Source organism: Monodelphis domestica, chromosome 3 (genome assembly GCF_027887165.1).
Source record: "Monodelphis domestica isolate mMonDom1 chromosome 3, mMonDom1.pri, whole genome shotgun sequence".
NCBI lineage: Eukaryota > Metazoa > Chordata > Mammalia > Didelphimorphia > Didelphidae > Monodelphis > Monodelphis domestica.
This window is the reverse complement of record NC_077229.1, coordinates 39,757,749-39,780,020: the sequence shown is the minus strand read 5'-3', so window position 1 is coordinate 39,780,020 and position 22,272 is coordinate 39,757,749. Positions and strand designations below refer to the sequence as shown.

Genomic DNA, 22,272 nt, shown 5'->3' with positions numbered 1-22,272 from the left:
CATTTTAAATGACTCTCTTTATATATGAGATTCACCATTTGCTTTGCTTTTTAATATCTTTTTTCTAATTATGTTTAAAATATCTTTTATTTTAGTTTTTTATTTTATTTTGACCTCCAAATTGTGTCCCTCTTTCCCTCCCTCTTCCCTAAGGAGACAAACAAATAGATACAGATCATACATTTACTGTCTCATAAACTATATTTTCATATGAAGGGGGAAAAGGACTAGGCAAAATAGTCTCTGAGCAAAATCTGACTTTATTTGGTGGAAAAGGCAAAGAAGTCAGAGATCTTCATATTCCCCAGTTGAATTCAACTATTCCCATCTATCCCCAGCTCCCTCCCGCACAAGAGGTCTCTGAGAGCATTTCCAGTCCTCATGATCTCTAGGATCATTTCCCGGATCATTTCCAGATCTCCTGGTCTATGAAACTATTTCTGGACCTCCTGGTCTTGATGACCTTCTGATCCCTGTAAATTATTACATGAATTGGTTTGATATAAAATACATCATGAAACAGATTCACACATGTAGCATTAACATAGTAACTTACTTAGGATTCATATGATAACACACACTTAACATTACTATAACAATACACATGCTTGAAATTATAACTCAGGTATTCTGCTAGGTCGACATTCTTAATCTGGTCACATATACAGACTCTTGCCTAGTACTATATTTTAACTACAACTCACATGTTTACAAGATATCCAACTAAAAGGATTCCAAAGCTACTGTAAATGAGGAACTTCTTAATAAAATTTCCTTATTACACATATTCATTATCCTATGAAAGAAAACATACAAAAAGTGAAAAAATAAAGCAAAAAATAATTTGCTTCAATCTGCATTTAGACTCCATCACTTCTGTCTCTGGAGTGGAGAGCTTTGAAATTGTTCAGCCATTTCACAATTGATGGGCATCTCGAAATTTCCAATTGTCTGCCACCACAAACATAGCTGTTGTAAAAAATATAGGCCCATTTTCTTTTTTCTTCTTCATCTCTTTGGGCTACAGAACTAGTAGTGATATTATTGGGTCAAAGGATATATACAGCATAAATATACAGCAATTTGAGCATAGTTCCAAAATGCTCTCTGGAATGATTGGATCACTTCAGAACTCTATCCAACAATGTAATAGTTTCCTAATTTTTCCACAAATATTTCTCATTATACTTTACTGTCATGTTAGTCAGTTTGAGGTGGTATTTCAGGTCTACTTAAATTTGCATTCCTCTAATCAAGTGATTGAGAGTATTTTTTCATAGGACTAGAAATTGTTTTAGAGCTAAGTGGTTGAATGCAATGATTTGTAGTGCAAAGTCCAGAATTCAAATTGGGCCTCAGACACTTATTAGCTGATAGAATCTATTCCTCTTTCCCTGATTTGGGAGAGGTGAGCACATTTGCTTGAAATATGTAATCCCTGTCACTGATGGATCCACATACACATTCTCATGGAGCCATAAGTACAGATGTACAATAAACTCATGCAAACACACATTCACATCAACAAGATGCTATAAAAAAGGGATGATATGTTAACTAAGGATCACCATTTTCCAGGTGCATCTGCTGGGATGAGGATCAGAACAATCAGAGTGACTAAGGAACCAAAAAGAATGAGTGTATGCCACCATGAGGTTTAGGAAATTAAAGGGGCCTCAGAAATGTCAGAATCATGATAGCTGCCATCATCTAGGTAATTAGTAGTGTCTTTTCTCATCTGATCCAAGTCTTCCTTTCATGTCAGGATCTCACCTGAAGCAGAAAGCGTAGGGAGAAATCCTCTTCATTACGTAGACTTGGAATTATTTAAAATCTTCTCTGAGACCTTAAAATGTTAGCCATTGTGGCCCTATGGAGTGGAAGTGTGCAGACCACAAGGCATAGAGGAAGAGGAGTTTAAGTAGTCATGGATAATTCCCCCAAGAGGATACTTTTAATACTTCTGTGCTCTGATTGGACAGTTGTAGCATACCACAAACTACAAGGACTTATTTAAGATCTTGATTTCACTTTCTGTACCCTAAATTTCCATTCAGAGGTTCTCACAGCCCAGGTTCATACAAAAAACTTCTCCAGGTAAGTCTCCCCAAGGACATGTCTTCCCTTGAGGATAGACCTGTTCCTTCTGTCCTGGAGGAAATGTTGTAGAAGGGAGTAGCAGGGATACTTTGTCACCTTTGGGGATTGTGATGAGTGACAGTGGTTGGAATCCCAGGAGGACAATATTGAGAGGATAAGAGAGGAATAAGTGTGTCTTCTCTTACCTTTTTCATTTCCTTATCTCAGCATCATTTCCTTTTCCATTGTCTTCTTTGTGTCCTCTTTCAGTTGTCCTTTTCTTCTCTTTGAGTGCGAAGGACAAGACAAATTTACTTTGAAGGGAGTGGTGGCAAAAGAATTACTCTCAAAGATAACTGGTGGCTCAATGGATATAGAACCAGGCCCAGAGATGGGAGGTCCTAAGTTCATATCTGTCCTTAGACACTTCCTAGCTGTGTGAACCTAGGCAAGTCACTTAACCACCATTACCTAGCCTTTACCACTCTTCTGCCTTGGAAACAATACATAGTATTGATTCTAGGACAGAAAGTAAGGGTTTAAAAATTAATTACTGTTAGCACATACTGAAAAGCTGAATAATTTGAAATTATGGAAGGGGGTCATTTGACAGATATCCAGGCAGATTTTAGTATGTGTAGGCAAAATATGTATCTGGTTCCTGTCTCTTTTGCACCTTTTAGGAATCAGTTTAACACTAACCACTCTGCCTCTCTTTTGAAAATTAAAAAGATTCAGAGTTAGCAAAGAATTCAGTAACATTTTCACACAATCATGAAATCTCTTTTATATCCTACATATACTACCAGCATCTAATTTCATGAGGGAGTGGGGGGAGTTTAATCACTCATGAGAAGTTTAACATCTCAAGATCATAGAGTAGGAATTGGAATGAATCTCAGAAGAGATGAATGATTCTCAATACACTTTGATGCTTTCTGTAATAATAATTGCATTATCTCTCAAGCTTGTGGATAGAAATTATATTGTCATTATAAAGTATTACTTTTGTATATAATACTTTTGTACATATAATTACATAATTACTTCTTTATATAATATGTATATATATAAAAGATATCTAAAATATATATATAATTCCTTTTGTATATCAATACTGCAGTATAGCACCATGGTGCTATACTGCAATATTTAAAAGGCTGTCAATTAGAAGATGGATTCATTTTAATCTTCTTGCCCCCAGATAGTAGTCCAAGGGTAATGGCTACAATTTACTCAAGTAAAATTGTGGTTGGCTATCAGTGGACATTTAACAAAGTTTCTGATTCAGGATCCATTGGAAAGGAAAGGCTGACATTGAAAATAAGAGCCATATTGGCAAGCATATGAAGGAGGAAAATCTATTTGTGTAAAGAACCCTCATAACTTTCTGAACCAATTCTTAATGACTAACATACTTCTGCCCCAAATGCCAGTCCTATCCTTGGGATTCTGATCATCATCTTGCCATTGCTCAAGGGCCATCCTCAATCGCCCACTTTCCATTGCTTTAGGTCTATATCTCTCCCCTATACAGACACAGATACACCCAGACACACACAAAGACACACAGACACATACTGACACACACACACAAACACACACACACACACACCTCTAACCTCTTTCTTGATGTACATCCTATCTTTATCAACTGCTATTAGACCTTTGAACTGAATATCCCAGAGGTGTCTTAAAATGTCTAAAATAGAACTAATTGTCTTACCTCTACAGAAATCCAACCATCTGCTGAACTTCCATCTTGTATATAGTGTCATCTTCAACTCCTCTCACAAACACACACCACCTAGTCATTCTGTTGTCCAAATTGGCTCTTTCTATGATCCCATCATCTCGTTCATTTGTATTTTTCCCTCAAATCTCAGCTAAAGTTCCACTTTCTGCAAGAATCCTTTCTTGGTTCCCCTTTATATTCCTGCCTTCCCTTCTTCCTCCATTCACTCAGTGACTACTACCAATATTTCCTGTCTATATCTTGTTTGCACATACATGAATCAATTCTACCTGCTACATTATACTGAGAGATTCTTGAGAGCAGGAACACTGTGTGTGTGTGTGTGTGTGTGTGTGTGTGTGTGTGTGTGTGTTTCATTGTATCCAAGTTTTATTACAGGCACATCAGTAGACCTGGGACATAGTAGTTGCTAGGTAAAGGCTGTCAGAGTAGCTGACCAATAAGAAATACAGAGGAATGGAGAACTGATTGGTCTTCTCTGGAGAGCCCAGGAATCACCAGTATGATGAAATTTGCAAAACCAATATTCAGAAATTGTAGTCACATTAAGAGACAACCTATCTTAAGCTCTTCTTTATTGATCAATATAAATTGAATGAGTTTGCAAATGCTGTTTGAATATGAAGACATTTGTCTAATTGAGAAGAATGAGCATTGGAAGTCATGTGGTGAGCAGAAAAACATCTTCATGTGATTCAGGGGGTTCTGAATAGATGGAGGACATCAGAGCCTTAAGCCCCCAATAAGGAAATAATCTCCCTCACAGGATTTCCAGCCAAGATCCTCTAAATGCCTGCCTCCACTTCCCTCTGATCTTGTATGCATTGAGGGGTGAGGCTCCCCCATTTAGAACAACTAAGTTGAGGGCAAGTAAGAAGAGGAAAGTCAAAAGGGACAATAGGTAGATAGTAACACACGTATGGGAAGATGTGTGATCCTTGAAGGGGGTGGATGTGAGTACAAGAGGGCTCATTTCTATTTTCACAAATCATTTTAAAGTCTCCTTTTTAAGATGAAGAGTCATATGACAGATAACGCTTTTACATGATTCCAACCCTTAGATCTCAGGCACAAAAGAAATCATTATTAATCTTTTGACATCAATTTGGTAGGAAGTGAAGGGCACCTGAGGCATCTCTTGCTTAGGAACTTTGTCATTTTTATTTAGAGTTTAAAGAAAGGTACATTGAACATTAACAATTCAGGTGAAACAATGATGGGAGAAGAGGCAACATTCTAAAGAGAACAACAGGAACTGGAGCCATCTTTGAAATCTAATAACTGGGATATAAGTTGAGAAGAGCTGGGCTCCTATACCCTGAGCCCTCCAAGGGATTGCCTCAGCTCGTTCTCCTGCTGTATATAATGGAAGTGAGAGATAAGGTAGGATATTTTCTGTTCTTTCCTGCACCAGGTTCTGATTGGGTTCTCACAAATGAGCTCCAGATTGGCAATCAGTGAAAAACAAGGAGGCAGGCTAGACAGTTGGGGTTAAGTGACTTGTGCAGGGTGACACTGCTAGGAACTGGCTGAGGCCAGATTAAAATATGTTTATTCCTGCCTCCTGACCTGACAGAAGAATCAGGAGGTTCATAAAATGAAGCAATATTTAAGGAGACATTATGAAGCCTCAGTTTCTGTCCAGGAGTGAATCAAATCCCTTATTTAACCCTTAATGGTGTGCAAAAAGTTTCAGCTTGGAGTGAACTCATGACCACTCTGACAGCTCTGTCCCAGTTCTGAAAGTGTCTGTCTGATATAGGCTATAGTCTAGCCAAATAGAGGCTGGTCAGAGAGGCAGGAGAAAGAAAAATCAGGTGTTTCATGGGAGAGTCTTCCCTTTGGAGCCCATGGAACCCTGGAAGAGAAAAATGGCAGAATTTTCCCACAGAGTCAATCTGAAACTGAACAGTAGACAATCCCTGAGCCACCCTCCCTGGACTAATTGAAATAAAGTATAACAATATAATATGTTTTCACATGTAGAAACGAGTATAGTGATACCCTATTGCAAACCATGTCTAACAAAGAATCTCATGGGCAGCTAGGTAGCACTGTGGATGGAGTGCCAGTTCAGGAGGAACGAATAAATGTATTCGAATCTGTCCTGAGCCAATTCTTAGCTGTGTGACCCTGGACAAGTCACTTAACCCCAACTGCCTGGCCATTACTGATCTTCTTCCTTCAAATCAACATGTATTATCAATTCTAAGAAAGAAGATAAGTTTTTTTTTTTTTTTAACCTTCAGCTTTTGCCTTAGAAACAATACTGTCTATTGGTTCCAAGGAAGAATAGGGATAACAGCTAGGCAATAGGGGTCAAGTGACTTGCCCAGGGTCACCCAGATAGGAAGTGTCTGAGATCAAATTTGGACCCAGGACCTCCCATCTCTAGGCCTGGCTCTCCATCCACTGAGCCTCCCAGCTGCCCCCCTCCCTTTCTTTTTAAAAATAGAAAATTCAACCTTCCCTCTTTGAATCAATAACTCTGGAACAGTCTCTCACCCACTTCCCTGTCTTGTTGTCTCCAGGGTGACTGAGAGGAGCGTTTTCTGAGGCTGGAGCCACCTACCATGGCTGAGTCTCCCACAGCTGAGCAGTGGGAATTGGTTCTTAACACCACAGTGCAGACAAGTACAAAATCAAGTTTAGATCTTCCAGGTGAGGCACATCGAAAAATTGTCTTACCCAACTGGACAGAGATTCTCTCTCTGGTCGTTGCCCTGGTCGGGCTGGTGGGGAACAGCATCGTCCTGTGGCTGCTGGCCTTCCGCACCCAGAGGAGCCCCTTCTCTGTCTACATCCTCAACCTGGCCGCTGCCGACGCCCTCTTCCTTGGCAGCTTCTTTGGACTCCACATGTGGAGAATTCTGGGAGATTTAAAGCCTCTCATCCTGAAGCTGCTATTGTTCTGCATCCTAAGGCTGTCTTACTGTGTGGGTCTGAGCTTGCTGGCTGCAATCAGCACGGAGCGCTGTCTCTCTGTGCTCTTCCCCATCTGGTACAGATGTCACCGGCCCAAGCACATGTCTGCAGCTGTGTGCGCCATCCTATGGGCTCTGCTGGGCTTGTTCAGTGCAGCATTTATGGCTCTTCGTTTCTCCTCTATGTTCTTCGTCCTGTTCGTGTGGTTCTCCCTCCTGACCTGTGTGCTGTGTGTGTCCAGCCTGACGCTGGTGCTGAGGGTCCAGTGCAGCTCCCAGCACAGGCAGCCTCCCAGGCTCTACCTCCTGGTGCTGCTCACAGTCCTCGTGTTCCTGCTCTGCGGGCTGCCCTTGGGGGTTATTGAAGGAGTTTGGATTTTTAGACGCTTCCCTTTAATGTTTTCTGAGGTCCCCAGTCTCCTGGCCTGTGTGAGCAGCAGCGCAAACCCTTTCATTTACTTCTTCCTGGGCAGCCAATGGCATAGAAGAGGGAGGGAGCCACTCAGGGTGGTCCTGCAGAGGGCCCTGGGGGAGGAGCAGGTGGGAGGGGATGGGGGGAGGGACACTTCCCACCCCAACACTCTGCATGAATTATCCTGAGGATGAGAACAAGATGCTCAGACAAGGGAGCCCATGAAATGACCAGCCTTCCTCCACCCCTGCTGACTTTGCCTTTCTAGGAGAGGAGACAAGATTCCTGCCTCTCTAGGTCAAGGTTGGGGCTCAGGATCCTCTCTGGTTCTGTTTCTCTCCCTGTCTCGGTGTTTCTTTGTCGCTGGCTGCCTCTGTTCCAATCATTCACTCTTCATGACTCAGTTCCTGATGAGGTCACTACATGGGGGGAGGTATTGTAGGGGTGTCACAGGACAGAGGGAACCTCATTGAGGCCAAAACAAGGGAAAGGATGACCCCCACACACACATTCTCAACACCCATATATGAATGTAGCACAGAAAAACACATGTGAACATATCATACAACATAATACGTGTGAGCACACACATGTGCACTGAATCATAATCTCTTCTGGAACATTCAGAGTGTAAAATCCAGGTCACACTGGAATCCTCCAGGGACAGTGACCTCACTCTCTTCTCAGGGGTTTCAGGCCCATATTTACCTCATTGAGGCAGCGCAGCCTCAGCTTCTCTCATTATCACTGATTTCCTGGCACATCATGAGCATTGCATAAAGGAAATCTAATTAAGCAGCCCCTCAGTTGTATTAGCTTAAGAATCCCCTTCACGTGATACCTTCAACTGTGTGAATTATAGTCAGAACATGGACCCAGGCAGGAGTCTGTGCAAGCAGTGAGATTAAGAGTGTAAACCCAGACTAGGATCTGTTTAAGAATCATGTGTGTGACTGTATTATTCCAAAGTGTGAGACTGTGCATTATAATATTCTCTATGTTAAGTTGATTCATGGAAGGTCTCAGAGACCAAGAAGATCTGAAAATGTGTCAGAGCCCAGAAAGGTCTAGAAAGGTATTGAGGGAATCGAGAATGTCTCAGAAATGAGGATTGGAGCTGTCTTATTATGGCATATAAGTCTATGGCAAATAATAGTACTATGGAAATAGATTTTGATGAATGATACATGTAAAACAAGTGGAATTGCTCATTGTCTTCACAAGGAGGGGAGGGAAAGAACAAAAACCTTGTTAACATGGAAAAGTATTCTAAATTAATTAATTGAATTTTTAAAATGAACATATATGAAACTATAAAAGTGTATATTTTACAATATGGGATCTCAGTTACTACTGGCGGCATCTGTAGAACTCTGACTTGTTTGCCTCGCCCACCAAATAAAGTCATACTTGGCTCAATGAATGTTTTCCTCCATCTTTTTGTTTTAGCATCAAGAGTCCCTGAGGCAGAGAGAGCAATGGAGTATCCCTGCAACCCAACTTTCCTCAGTCATGACACTATAAAGCTCTACTATTGATTTTCTGTTTCCTTGGCTCCTCCCATAGTAGGTGATGTGATCAGCACTTTGATAGATATAACCAAGACCTGAACAAGAGAAAGCTCCTGGATAGGAGACACTTCCCCAAAGTTAGGAGGCAAGACATTTATGTCATTCCAGCTATTCAGTCCATCAGATCTTTTTCTGGAGGCTGATGGTATTTTTCATCATCAGTCCTTGGGATTCTCTTGGATAAATGTATTGGTAAGAATAGCTATTACAGTAATTATCACAGTTGTTCATCAGACGATATAATGGTTCCTATGTATAATTTTCTCCTGGTTCTGCTCACATCATTTTGAATCACTCTCTATAAATCTGTTCCAGGTTTTTCTGAAATCATCATGCTGACCATTTCTTAGAACACAAAAATATTCCATCACAATCATATACTTATTCATTCTTTCTCCAATAGACAGACAACACCTCAATATCCAATTCTATACAACCAGAAGAAGAGCTAGAATGGATATTTTTGTATAAGTAGGTCCTTTTTACCTTTTTATCTCTTCAGGATTTAGATCTAGTTGTGGTATTGCTGAATCAAAAGGTATGCACAGTTTTAGAGTCTTTCCATCATAATTAAAATATTATTTTAAAGTCTTTTGGTAGGAAATTCAAGAGAGGTTGGGTGAGTCCTTGCCTTTCCTCTACCATCTCAGCTCTACCTCCTTGCTGGTGTTGCTTCATGTGTTTGTTTTTAAAATGATGAAGAATCTAGATTGTATTTCCCAACCTTATTGAATGTTTTTATTCTTCCACACATTATATTCCAGTCAATGAGCCTAATCCCTCTGCCCTATTCAGAACTTGTCATCTCTTATCTCTGCACCTTTCTCCAGGACAACTTTAATGTACTCCCACTCCATCTCTAAAAACTCTTAGCTTTTTGACCCAAGCAGCTTCTCCTACAGGAAGGCTTTACCAAGATTAAAATAATAATATTGTCTAAAATCATTTATTCAGGAGTATAATTAAACTACTAAAGTATATTATAAAAGTATAAAATCTAATGAATTTATAAGGAATATAAAAAGTCAAGAATTTCAACAGAAATAATGCAATTGGAAGACTCCAACAGGACGAAACCTGGGATAACTACTGAGATGGGCTTTTATACTTCATTCTTCTGAGACAATGCACATCACAATAGATTCCAGGCACTGACATGAGAGGAATTCAATGGCAACCTAAAATCTATGCTCTCTTGTGATCAGACTGGGCCACGTTCAGTACCCAGAATAGGACAGAACCAACGCCCAAATTAGGATTGGGCAAACCAAAGTATAAAGGAATCAGACTAGATCCAGCCTCCCTGTTTCCTTGCCACAATTTAGACCAAGAAAGCAGGAAATACAGAATATTTTAAGATCTGCACTCTAATGTGTGTTGGACAGTTTAGAATCATGTACACACCAATGAGACCTATCTTCCCCTTATCAACTTTCAACGACTACTCAGGGTTACACAATCTTCCTTCCATGTCACCCTGTGTGAGAAACATCTCATATTATTATTGTGACATTGTTACTGGGTAAATGATTGCTTTGTGATAATGAGTCTCCTCTGGCCTAAGGAGGAACAAGGGACTATCAGTTTCCTGATCTCATTTTCTATTGCATTAGTACACTTTTTGAAATGCTAAACTTCCTCATTTCTCACATGAAAGAAAAAAGACCTTTAATGGTATCCTTGAATGAAGGAGCCAGTGTGAGTGACAAGGATGCATCTGCTTGCCATGGCTGGTGCAAGGCCAATCACCCTCATCATTTCCCTCATATACTTAGGACACTTGGTGCCATGCCTGAAATTGTATGGAAGTCACTATGGAGGAGAGAAGGAAGGAGAATTGTTATCCAGAAATGTTTAAAGTGTGAATGGGTAAAGAAGGCTCTGGTGGACATCAGGGCTTTATAATCTGCTGAACCTGTTGGGAAGGAAGAGAAGGAAAGATGAGCTGAAGTCTGGGGTGTCAGGCCAGACATCGAACCTGGGCATCTAGACAAGATGAAGGAAATTTGACTTTCCAAGAATTGATACTCGAATGTGGACTTTTGGATTCTCCCCATTCGTTTTATTCTTATCCAAGTGGTGGAGATTCAGACTGTAGATCTCTAACACTGACCATAGGGCCCTCCCAGGTCAAGTGACCAATAGGTGGATGTATTAATGGTCTTCAGTGCCAGGCAAGTCTGGGTACTTCAAAAATACTTCTTCAATCCCTCAATCCCCATTAGACAAATGAGAAAATGGAGACTTTTATCAAGAAAATAATTTGCTCACATTGCCAGAGATAAGAAGTATCTGGATGAGATTAAAACCTAAATGGAAGCCTATGTGAGGATCCCAAGAGATGAAGACACTTTCCCAGTGTTATTCTGTGACTAATATCATGTGAATAGGACAGCTGGGAATTTTTTCCAAATATTGTGTGCTTGTGTATGCATATAAACACATATATTACTTCATGTATAATTCATTTGTAGAGTTAAAGTATACAATATAGTATATATCTGGTGTATATTAAATAGAGTGCTAACAGTGATTCCCAAATATCTTTGTTTCTTTTTGTCTATAAACTGTCTATATGCACATGCATCCAATCATATGTATATGCTAATCCTTCCTCAGCAAAGTCTTAGCATGATTCAATAGTGCAGGCCTTCTTTCCTCATCTGCATTCAGAATAACAGAGCCTCATTCCTCACTATCTTCTCCAGGAAAGCCTGAAAATGCTTACTTTCATTGCCAGAAATATTGTGTGAGGATCAGGAATCTGAGCTAACAGAGAATGGGGCCCACATGCAACTCTATTGTCTCCTGTCTCAACGGAAGGACAGGGCCCTTTCAGAGGTAGCCAATGATTCTGGAAAAGGCAAGCAGAATAAGGATAATAGACCAGTGTGATACTGAGGCTCCCTTCTGATGTCTCTGAACTGAAGCAGGTGTTTCAAGAGAATTAAGTTCAATGCACGCACCTTTTAGTGGCTATTTCCTGGCATCAGTTATCTTAGAGTTGATGTCTGGGAAACTGTTACTCATGGAGTAAAAAATAGAAAGTTTCATCTTTGTTAGCTGTGAGCAGAAGCTAAACACAATGAGCAAGTGCTCTGTTACTGCCTCTGAGCTGTAATGAACAGGTGTTGTAGGAGGGAGGATGGATTGTCATGTGGTGGCATTTTCTGTGACTGATACTGTCACCAATGGTTTTGCTGAAATCTCCTCTAAAGTTTCAACTTTTCTTTTAGATCCTCTAGGGATATCTGTCCTATACAGTACTAAGGGGGTGTCATGGGTCACTAAAGACCTCTTTCCCACTAAAGACATTTCTGGATCTGAACTACAATGACAAAATCTAAGGATTTGAGGGATCTGTAATGAGGGAGGGGACAAGTTACATCAAAAGTTTCAGTGAAACTTAATTTCAGACATTTCCAACTGGCTCTCTATCACTGCTCTTTCCCATTTTCTCCTTTTTCTTCTCCTCTTGGCAGCAGTCTGCTTTGCCTAACACTTACAACAACATTGTAGCACGACACCACTTTGTATTAATACCTCTTTTGCCCTTCTCAGTCCCTGGGCAGCCATTGGATGGACTGAAAAAGAAGAGAGCATTAAGTTAAGGATTCTTCTGATGGGAACTAAAGGGTGACAAGTAGGAGTGGAGATACTTTCAACTCAAGTGGGAGTTTTTGTCTAACTGCCAGAGGGAAATCTGATTCTCTTTGGATGCTCCGTGGCTGCACATTCATGGCTTTTGCCGGTCCCAGAGACTGATGACTGCTGAGGAGATCATCTCTTCTGGAATACTAAGATTGAGGCAATGAGTTTAACAACTCCAGGATCCCAGTGACCAGCACAGAGATCACAGGATCAGACAGATCCACCAGTTCAAATTCTTTCTGAATAATGAACAAAGAGTCATTCTATATTATTGACTTGTACTGAACTTTCAGTTCAGTAAAGCCACAGATCTATGTTCATCATTGGTTGATGAAATGTTTTCTATATAAAATTGTCTAATACCCTTCAACAGAGCTTATTTTTAGGCCAAATGTATGATTTTATATTTATCCTATTAATTTTCATTTAAACTAGCCTAATATGTAAGTGCAATGATATGATTGGGGTGTTGACTCTGTGATCCAATGTGTCAGTGATTCCTCCATGCTTGGTGGTGTAAAGATTAAAATTTTGGCAGGAACTGGGGCAGGTAGAAATTAGTTTCTCTCTGTAAGGAGTATTATATTTTTAGAGGTTTTTTTAAAGGTTGAGGATTAAAGAAATTACAGAATGAGAAAACACGTGTCTATGCCACAGAGAGGCCTAGACACAACCTCACCTACATTATCAAAAGAGCCAAGTCTCCTTGCAAGCGGAACCAGAAAAAAAAAAAAAAACCAAAAGGGCCTTTCCAATCAGGTTAATTACCTTCTCGATCTCAGCCCACATGAGAATCCATTGAGATTAGAGGGCATTCTGGGGAAATGGAGCAAGGATTTGTGGGGATTGAAGTCCTGGATTCAAGTCTATTTTTACACTCCTCAGTTTGATCCTCTGGGGAGGACTTTCCCAAAGGATCATAACAACATAATCAATTTAAAGATTACAATAATTTGAGGATAAGAGAAAAAATAAAAAACAAAAGCAATAATTGCTGGACGCATTGACAAAAAGCCAGTTAGGGGGCAGTACCCTTTGGCATGAAAGATTACATACAAATAAATGTTCAATCAACTACACCCAAAGTTCATTTTTGTGCAGCTTGTGGTCTAGAGGCTTCTTCATGGTGTCTTCTCCAACAGTTCAATTTCTGGATTCAGAGAGATATCATGTTTCTTTACCTAAAATTCTTCTCAAAAGGAATTTAAATTTTACAATTTAAAATAATGATTTTTTTTATATTCCCTCATTAAGAAGGTGATTGAAAAATCACTTAGGGATGCATGGCTGAGGTATGAGGTATATGAATCAATTGGTAAGAGAAATTAAAAAGATATCAGAAAAATCCAAATAAAAAAGAAAAATTTCTGGATGAAAATATAGACTATCAAAGTCTTATGTGTAAAAATCCAAAGTAAAAAGAAAAATAAATCTATAATAGGTCCTTGAATCAGGGCCCAATTAAAATGACCAAAGCAATGATGCATTTACCCAGTCAGTAGCCAGAACTACAGAAAGGTACCACACTATGAAAGGCAGAAAAGGGGACCAGATTATAGAAGCCAAGTAGGAGCCAAGTTTGGGGATACTCATCTGTGAGTATTTTCAGAGTGAGTGTGGACACAAGGAAAGCCTATGTCATAACAACATATTAAAAACAGTAACCTCGAGTCTTCACACTAGGTTCAAGACTTTTGTATTGGCCTAGAAGTGCATCAATCCATCCTGGATTGGCTTTTCTTTGGTCCTGTGCAATGGCTCTGTTGTATATATCTTGTCCTGGAATCAGACAGAATTATTAAGCAAAGTCCCATAATTTATTTTAAATAATTAGTGGCATCATTTTTATAGGCACAAGCTTTTTGGGGTATGCATTGGCAAATGTATCTTAAACTTATAGTACTGAAAAGTCAAAAAGTTAAGGAAATCTTAATGCTGGTGACATGTGCTTCAAATATAAAAAAGAGAGAAAAATATATAAAAAACCTGAAAAAGTATATTGCACATGTGAGAAAAATATAATAAAAGAGTTTTAAAAATTCAAAATATAGCTTAAATATAGAATACAAGGCTTTCTCACCAAAAATGATTTCCTCTTCATGTCTGGCCATGCTCTACTGTGAGTGTGACAAATGAATTGAAGAGTAGTACAAATATGTAGTTATCAATATCCCCAAAATTCTCAATAGCCCAATTAATTACAATAGCAAACAAACACACTTTCATATTTCACATAAGTTGCTGTATGGCATTTAAAAACCTGTGAATTGGTGGATATTTGTCACAAGTTTTTATAAATGTAGAAATCTTTCAACCTTGGTAATAAACATATTTTTAAAACAAGGTAAAACTTATCTTGGGTTAAGAACATAGTCAAGAAATCTATATATCATTCTGGTGGAAGTAAAATAGTGAGCTGAAGAGTATAAATGAGAAATTCTCCTTTTTTGGAGGCTTTTAGGGGTTCAAATGCCCTGAGATTAACTGCCCAATTTCCATTCACATATTTAGAAATGCGGGAAGGTTGGGGGTTATAATTGTATTTCACTTCAGCTATGGGCCTTACCTCGTGGTAGGGGCAGGCAAAAATAACCAGTGTTAAAAAAATTACAAAAATCATATTTAAAAAACCCTTAAAATCAGTTGAGATATTTAGCACATTAAATTTTCCAAAGGTTGTTATAGGAATTGTAACCAGATTCTGATGAAGTCCATCTATCCTCTATGAGGCACTTTAGAAAGGCAACAATAGAAAAAAGCTGTTTTTATATGGGCTTATTCAATAATATTTGTTCAGCACAGTTATAGGAGAAAAACAACAGAATTTAACAGTAGTTAACCCAGTACATTAAAATAAACACTATAACAGAATAATATTGAATCCAGTAATATATGAACTTAAAATCACAAAGTTAAACCTTAAACAAAAAAATGCAATAGAATACAGAGATTTGTAGAAACCATTGGAGTCTGAAATGCCTTAAAATATAGCCTCTAGTCTCTTCAAATTTCCTTAGGTGTTTTTTTTTAAATTAATTATCCATTTAAATGTCTATTGTCTGAAGGCAGAGTGGTAAGGGCTAAGCAATGGGGTTTAAGGGACCCATCCATGGCCCCACAGCTGGTAAGTATCTGAGGCCAAATTTTAACCCAGGACCGCATGTCTTTAGGCCTGGCTCTCAGTTCGCTGGGCCACCCATTTGCCCCTTCAAAGATGAATCTTTGGGCTAAATCTTTCTTCTGGCATGCAGGTGAAATCAATGAAATTACCAGAACAGTCAAAAGGTATCCTTCTAAATAGTCCATTGCTTTTAAGTTCCTGTTTGAAAAGTCTGTTTCTTCTCCTCTCCCTTTCTCTCTCCCCTCCTACACTCTGATCCACCCATGTGGTCAATACCCCCCCCCTTTGTTTGTTACCAGCTGGTAGAAATGAGTCCTGAGCAATGAGTGAATCTGCTCCAAGGCTGGAGTTTGTTGGGCAGGCAGGTCACCAGGTGATTGCAATCTTGGTTGAATCAGGTGGGCCAGGTGAGCCAGAGAAAGACTGCCAGGGTGGGCAGGGCTGGGAGCTGGAGTGGACAGGTGAGCTGCAATCTGCAAACAGGTCTGCAGGCAGGGAGAAGCAGCCATCTGAAGCTAAGCAGATGGCGGTGGCAGGCAGTCAGGCAGCTGGGAACCAGGTGGGTGGCTAACACAACAGGTCCAGAGCGAGCCAGTGAGCTATCTAATGGCTGGAATGAGCAGCAGCTTTGCAAGGGTAAAAAATTTCGGCCAGAGAAAAGTGGATCAAAAAAATTTCTAGGCACTAGCTATTAAAAGCTGAACTTAAGATCAGAAAAGAATCAGAAGATTGAGAGTATTTCATTTTCCCGAAGTGGTAAGCCAAAACTATAAAGATTAAAATTTTGGGGGGAACCGAGGCAGGTAGAAATTAGTTTCTCTCTGTAAGGAGTATTATATTTTTAGAGGTTTAGTAAAAGTTGACGATTAAATAAATTACAGAATAAGAAAACACGTGTCTAGGCCACAGAGAGGCCTAGACACAACCTCACCTACATTATCAAAAGAGCCGAGTCTCCTTGCAAGCAGAACCAGGAAAAAAAAAAACACAAAAGGGCCTTTCCAATCAAGTTAAATACTTTCTTGATCTCAGCCCACGTGAGAATCCATTGAGATTAGAGGGCATTCTGGGGAAGTGGAGCAAGGATTTGTGGGGATTGAAGTCCTGGATTTGAGTCTATTTTTAAAGTGGCATCATAGAATTTTATCAACATACAATGTTCTTTTCCCAAATGATTTCCAAAAATATTATATCACACAAAAGTTGATCATGTTCCCTAGAGAAGAGCTTTAAAGAGCTCATTCCAACTTGTCAGTGAATCATTAGCAAACTATTCTCTTTTGTACTGCTTTCAATAAGTGGTGAATTGATATCTTGGACAAGTCTTTTAGCCAACAGCTCTCCATGGCTTTGTTAGCATTTTGTGTTTTTTTTTGTGTGTGTATCCATTTTTTAGAGTAAGAGAAATGCTTTCAGTTATTTTGATGAAAGCTTCTTCATTTTTTGTATACTATGCCCCCAGCCTACATTTAAATAATTGGAGCTAAAGGGGAAAAGTATGTCTGTTATGAATTGCTGTTGATTAAGATGCTCTAGGTTTTTGTGATCATTTTATTTTTGTTGTTATCATTATTTCTAACCAACTGAAATACCTTCCAATTACAAAGTATCACAAGAACAAGAATGTGTATGAAACTATGAGCTTCAATTTTAAATGATTCACTTTCTATATAAGATTTAGCATTTGCTGTTTTTAATATCTTGTTTTTTCTAATTATGTTTAAAATATCTTTAATTTTAGTTTTTTATTTTATTTTGACCTCCAAATTGTGTCCCTCTTTCACTCCCTCTTCCCTAAGGAGACAAACAAATCGATACAGATCATACATTTACTGTCTCATAAACTATATTTTCATATGAAGGAAAAAAGAACTGGGCAAAATAGTCTCTGAGCAAAATCTGACTTCATGTGGTGGAAAAGGCGAACAAATCAGAGATCTACAGATTCCCCAGTTGAATTCACAACCATAAATTGTGGAATCCACACAATTTTATAGTTTCCCAAGTATCCCTAGCCCCCTCCCACACAAGAGGTCTCTGAGAACATTTCCAGATCTCCTGGTCTATGAGACCATTTCTGTACCTCCTGGTCTTGATGGCCTTCTTATACCTGTAACTTCTTACATGAATTGGTTTGATATAAAATACATCATGAAATGGATTGGTATAGGATTAACATAGTAACTTACTTAGGATTCATATGATAACACGCACTTAACATTACTATAACAATACAAACACGATATTAAAACTCGGTATTCTGCTAGGTTGACATTCTTAATCTGGTTACATATACAGACTCTGGCCTGGTACTATATTTTTACTATAAATCACATGTTTACAAGATATCCAACTAAAAGGATTCCTAAGCTACTATAAATGAGGAAATATTTAATTAAATTTACTTATTACACATATTCATTATGCTATGAAAGAAATCATATAAAAAGTGAAAAAAATAAAGCAAGCAAAAATAGTTTGCTTCAATCTGAATTTAGGCTCCATCACTTCTGTCTCTGGAGTGGAAAGCTTTGAAATTGTTCAGCCATTCCACAATTGATGGGCGTCTCAAAATTTCAAATTTTCTACCACCACAAAACTAGCTGTCATAATTACTCTTATGCATATAGGCCCTTTTTTCTTTTTTCTTCTTCATCTCTTTGGGATACAGAACTAGTTAGTGATATTAGTGAGTCAAAGGATATATACAGCATAAATATACAGTAATTTGAGCATAGTTCAAAAGTGCTCTCTGGAACTGTTGAATCACTTCAGATCTCTATCCAACAATGTAATACTTTCCCAATTTTTGCACAAACATTTGTCATTATCCTTTATTGTCATGTGTGAATCTTAAAACTGCTCAGACTGTACCTTAGAAGATTTGGTTAAGTTTTCCCCTATTGTAACAATGGAGGTACTTGATAAGGAATGTATTGAGAACTTTTAAAATTACTCCACCCTACTCAGACAGTGCCTTAGGGGAAGATAAAGTTGAAAACTCCTGATTGAACAATGAAAAGTATCCAACTCATACCTTATAGTGAAGCCAAACCATTAAGCTAGGTGGACTATTTTTAGATCTAATAAAAGGGTGCTAAGTACCTATAAAGGTTAAATTAATCACTAAAAGGTCAAGCAACTTACAAAAGCAAGCTTAACAAAACAAATGTGAAGTTTTAGTCTACTCAGAGAAGGTGAGAACTAAAGAGTGAAGAGAACTAAGAATGGACAGTCCTGGGAAAAAGTGTCTACTGTGATTGGTAGATGTGAAAATTTAGGAGAGGTGACATAAAAGAAAATTTCTTTAAAAGAATTTATTTCAGTTTGGACTTAATTTTAGTTTGGAAGTTGAATTGGAGTTGGAGTTCAGAGTTGAAGTAAGGACATTTTGAATGGAGTTCGCAATTGAACCGAGCTTGGAGATGATCTTGTGGTGAGTGATAAAGATTGACTCACTCTCCCTTAGACTCAGGCCTAGGCCCTTTTATACTGGTTGGCTTACCCTGAGCCAAAGCAATTAATTCTCTCTCTCTCTTTCTCTCTCTCTCTCTCTCTCCTTCCCTTAATTCCTTCATTTATATTCATTAAAAATCTCCACAAAACCCAGCTGGCTTAGGTATTTTCATATTTGGGAATTTTCCCATGGTGACCACTTAATTTTATATTTTTAAATCAAGACACTAAAAATTAATTTTACAGTTTGGCTGAAACCTTTACAGTTTTGGCAATTCACAGTCTTGGCAAACCACATTTTTATGGTTATTCATGTTAGTTTGAGGTGGTATTTCAGGGCTACTTAAATTTGCATTCTTCTAATCAAGTGTTTTAGAGTATTTTTTCATAGGACTACAAAATGTTTTAGAGACAGCTAGGTGGGTAGAATGCAATGGTTTGGAGTGCAAAGACCAGAATTCCAATTGGGCTTCAGACACTTCTTAGCTGATTGAATGTATTCCTCTTTCCCTGATTTGTGAGAGGTGAGCACATTTGCTTTAAATATATCACACCTGCCACTGATGGATCTGCATACACATTCTCATGGAGCCATGAGTACAAATGTACAATAAACACATGCAAACACACACCCACATCAACAATTTGCTAAGAAGATTGATGATATGATAACTAGGGATCACTATTTTCCAGGAGTATCTGCTAGGATGAGGATCAGAGCAATCAGAGTGACTAAGGAACCAAAAAGAATGAGTGTATGCTACCATGAGGTTTAGGAAACTAAAGGGGCCTCAGGAATTTCAGACTCATGTGATACCTGCCATCATCTAGGTACTTAGTAGTGTCTTTCCTCATCTGATCCAAGCTTTCCTTCCATGTCAGGATCGCACCTGAACCACTGGGACCAGGGAGAAATCATCTTCATTACATAGACTTGGAATTATTTAAAATCTTGTCTGAGACCTTAAAATGTTAGCCAATGTGGCCCTATGAAGTGGAAGTGGGCAGATCACAAGGCATCAGAGAAAGAGGAGTTTAAGTCGAGTCATGGAGAGGTGCTGAGAAAATTCCCCTAAGAAGATACTTTTGGTACTTCTGTGCTCTGATTGGATAGTTTTGGAATACCACAAACTACAAGGACTTATTTAAGATCTTGATTTCGCTTTCTGTACCCTAAATTTCCATTCAGAGGTTCTCACAGCCAAGATTCATACAAAAAACATCTCCAGATAAGTATCCCCAAGGACATGTCTTCCCTTGAGGATAGACCTGTTCCTTCTGACCTGAAGGAAATGTTGTAGAAGGGAGTAGCAGGAATACTTTTTCACTTTTAGGGGTTGTGATGAGTGACAGTGGTTGGAATCCCAGGAGGACAATTTTGAGGGGATAAGAGAGGAATAAGTCCTTCTTCTCTTATCTTTTTCATTTCCTTATCTCAGCATCATTTCCTTTTCCATTGTCTTCTTTTGTCCTCTTTCAGTTTTCCCTTTCTTCTCTTTGTGTGCAAAGGACAAGACATTCATTTTGAAGGGAGTGGTGGCAAAAGAATTACTCTCAAAGGCAACTGGGAGGCTCAATAGATTTAAAACCAGTTCCAGAGATGGGAGGTTCTAGATTCATATATGTCCTTTGACACTTCCCAGCTAGGTGACCCTGGGCAAGTCACTTAACCACCATTTCCTAGCCTTTACCACTCTTCTGCCTTGGAACCAATACATTGTATTGATTCTAAGACAGAAAGTAAGGGTTTAAAAAAATTACTCTCAGCACATACTGAAAAGATGAATAATTTGAAATTATGGAAGGGGGTCATTTGACAGATATCCAGGCAGATTTTAGTATGTGTAGACAAAATATGTATCTGGTTTCTGTCTCTTTTGCTTATTCCAGGAATCAGTTGAGCACTAACCACTCTGCCTCTCTTTCGAAAATTAAAAAGTCTCAAAGTTATCAAAGAATTCAGTAACATTTTCACACAATCATGAAATCTCTTTTATATCCTACATATCTTACCAGCATTTCTTTGGCCACCCTATTCTTATGGGGGAAAGGATTAATCACTCATGAGAAGCTTAGCATCTCAAGATCATAGAATAGAAGTTGGAATGGATCTCAGAGGAGATGAATGATACTCAATACACTTTGACTCTTTCTGTAATAATAATTGCATTATCTTTCAAGATTGTAGATAGGAATTATATTGTCTTCATAAAGTATTCCCTTGGTATATGTAATTACATAATTACTTTATATAATATATACAAAACATATCTAAAAATATATAATTCTTTTTGCACATAAATAATGCAGTGTGTGCTGTACTGCAGTATTTAAAAGGTTGTCCATTATAAGATGGATTCATTTTGATCTTCTTGATCCAGATGGTACTCCAAGGGGAATGGCTACAATTTACTAAAGTAAAATTGTGGTTAGCTATAAGTGGATATTTAACAATGTCTCTGACTCAGGATCCTCTGAAATTGAAAATAAGAACCAGATTGGCAAGCATATGAAGGAGGAAAATGTATTTTTGTAAAGTACTTCAAAACTTTCTGAACCAATTCTCAATGATTCATATGCTTCTGCTCCATATTCCAATCCTATCCTGTTAATTCTGACCATCACCTTGCCATTGTTCAAGGGCCATCCTCAATCTCCCACTTCACATTGCTTTAGTTCTATGTCCCTACTCCTCTATAGACACAGATACACACCCAGAGACACACAAAGACACACAGACAGAGACACATACAGACACACACACACACCTCTAACCTCTTTCTTGATGTACATCCTCTCTTTATCAACTGCTTTTAGACCTTTGAACTGAATATCCCAGAGGTGTCTTAAAATGTCTAAAATAGAACTAATTGTCTTACCTCTACACAAATCCAACCATCTGTTGATCTTCCATCTCATATATAGTGTCATCTTCAACTCCTCTCACAAACACACACCAGCTAGTCATTCAGTTCTCCAAATTTGCTGTTTCTTTGCTCCCATCATCTCTTTCATTTGCATTTTCCCCCTTAAATCTCAGCTAAAGTTCCACTTTCTGCAAGAATCCTTTCTTGGTTCCCCTTTATCTTCCTACCTTTCCCTTCTTCTTTCTTCCTTCACTTGGTGACTACTTCGAATATGTCCTGTTTATATCTTGTTTGTGCATACATGAATCTACCTGCTACATTATACTGAGAGATTCTTGAGAGCAGGAACAGTGTGTGTGTGTGTGATTCATTCTATCCAAGATTTACCACAGTCACAACTGTAGACCTGGGACATAGCAGTTGCTTGGTAAAGGC

The 22,272-nt window shown here is 38.6% G+C and overlaps 1 protein-coding gene across 1 annotated transcript; it reads left to right on the top strand.

Annotated features, from left to right (window-relative positions):
- The first annotated feature begins 6,408 nt into the window (after positions 1-6,408).
- On the top strand, positions 6,409-7,359 carry LOC100028125 (mas-related G-protein coupled receptor member X1-like). The gene has a single exon (XM_001378195.4). It carries the CDS (start codon positions 6,409-6,411, stop codon positions 7,357-7,359), a length of 951 nt encoding a protein of 316 aa, XP_001378232.1.
- The last annotated feature ends 14,913 nt before the right edge of the window (positions 7,360-22,272 follow it).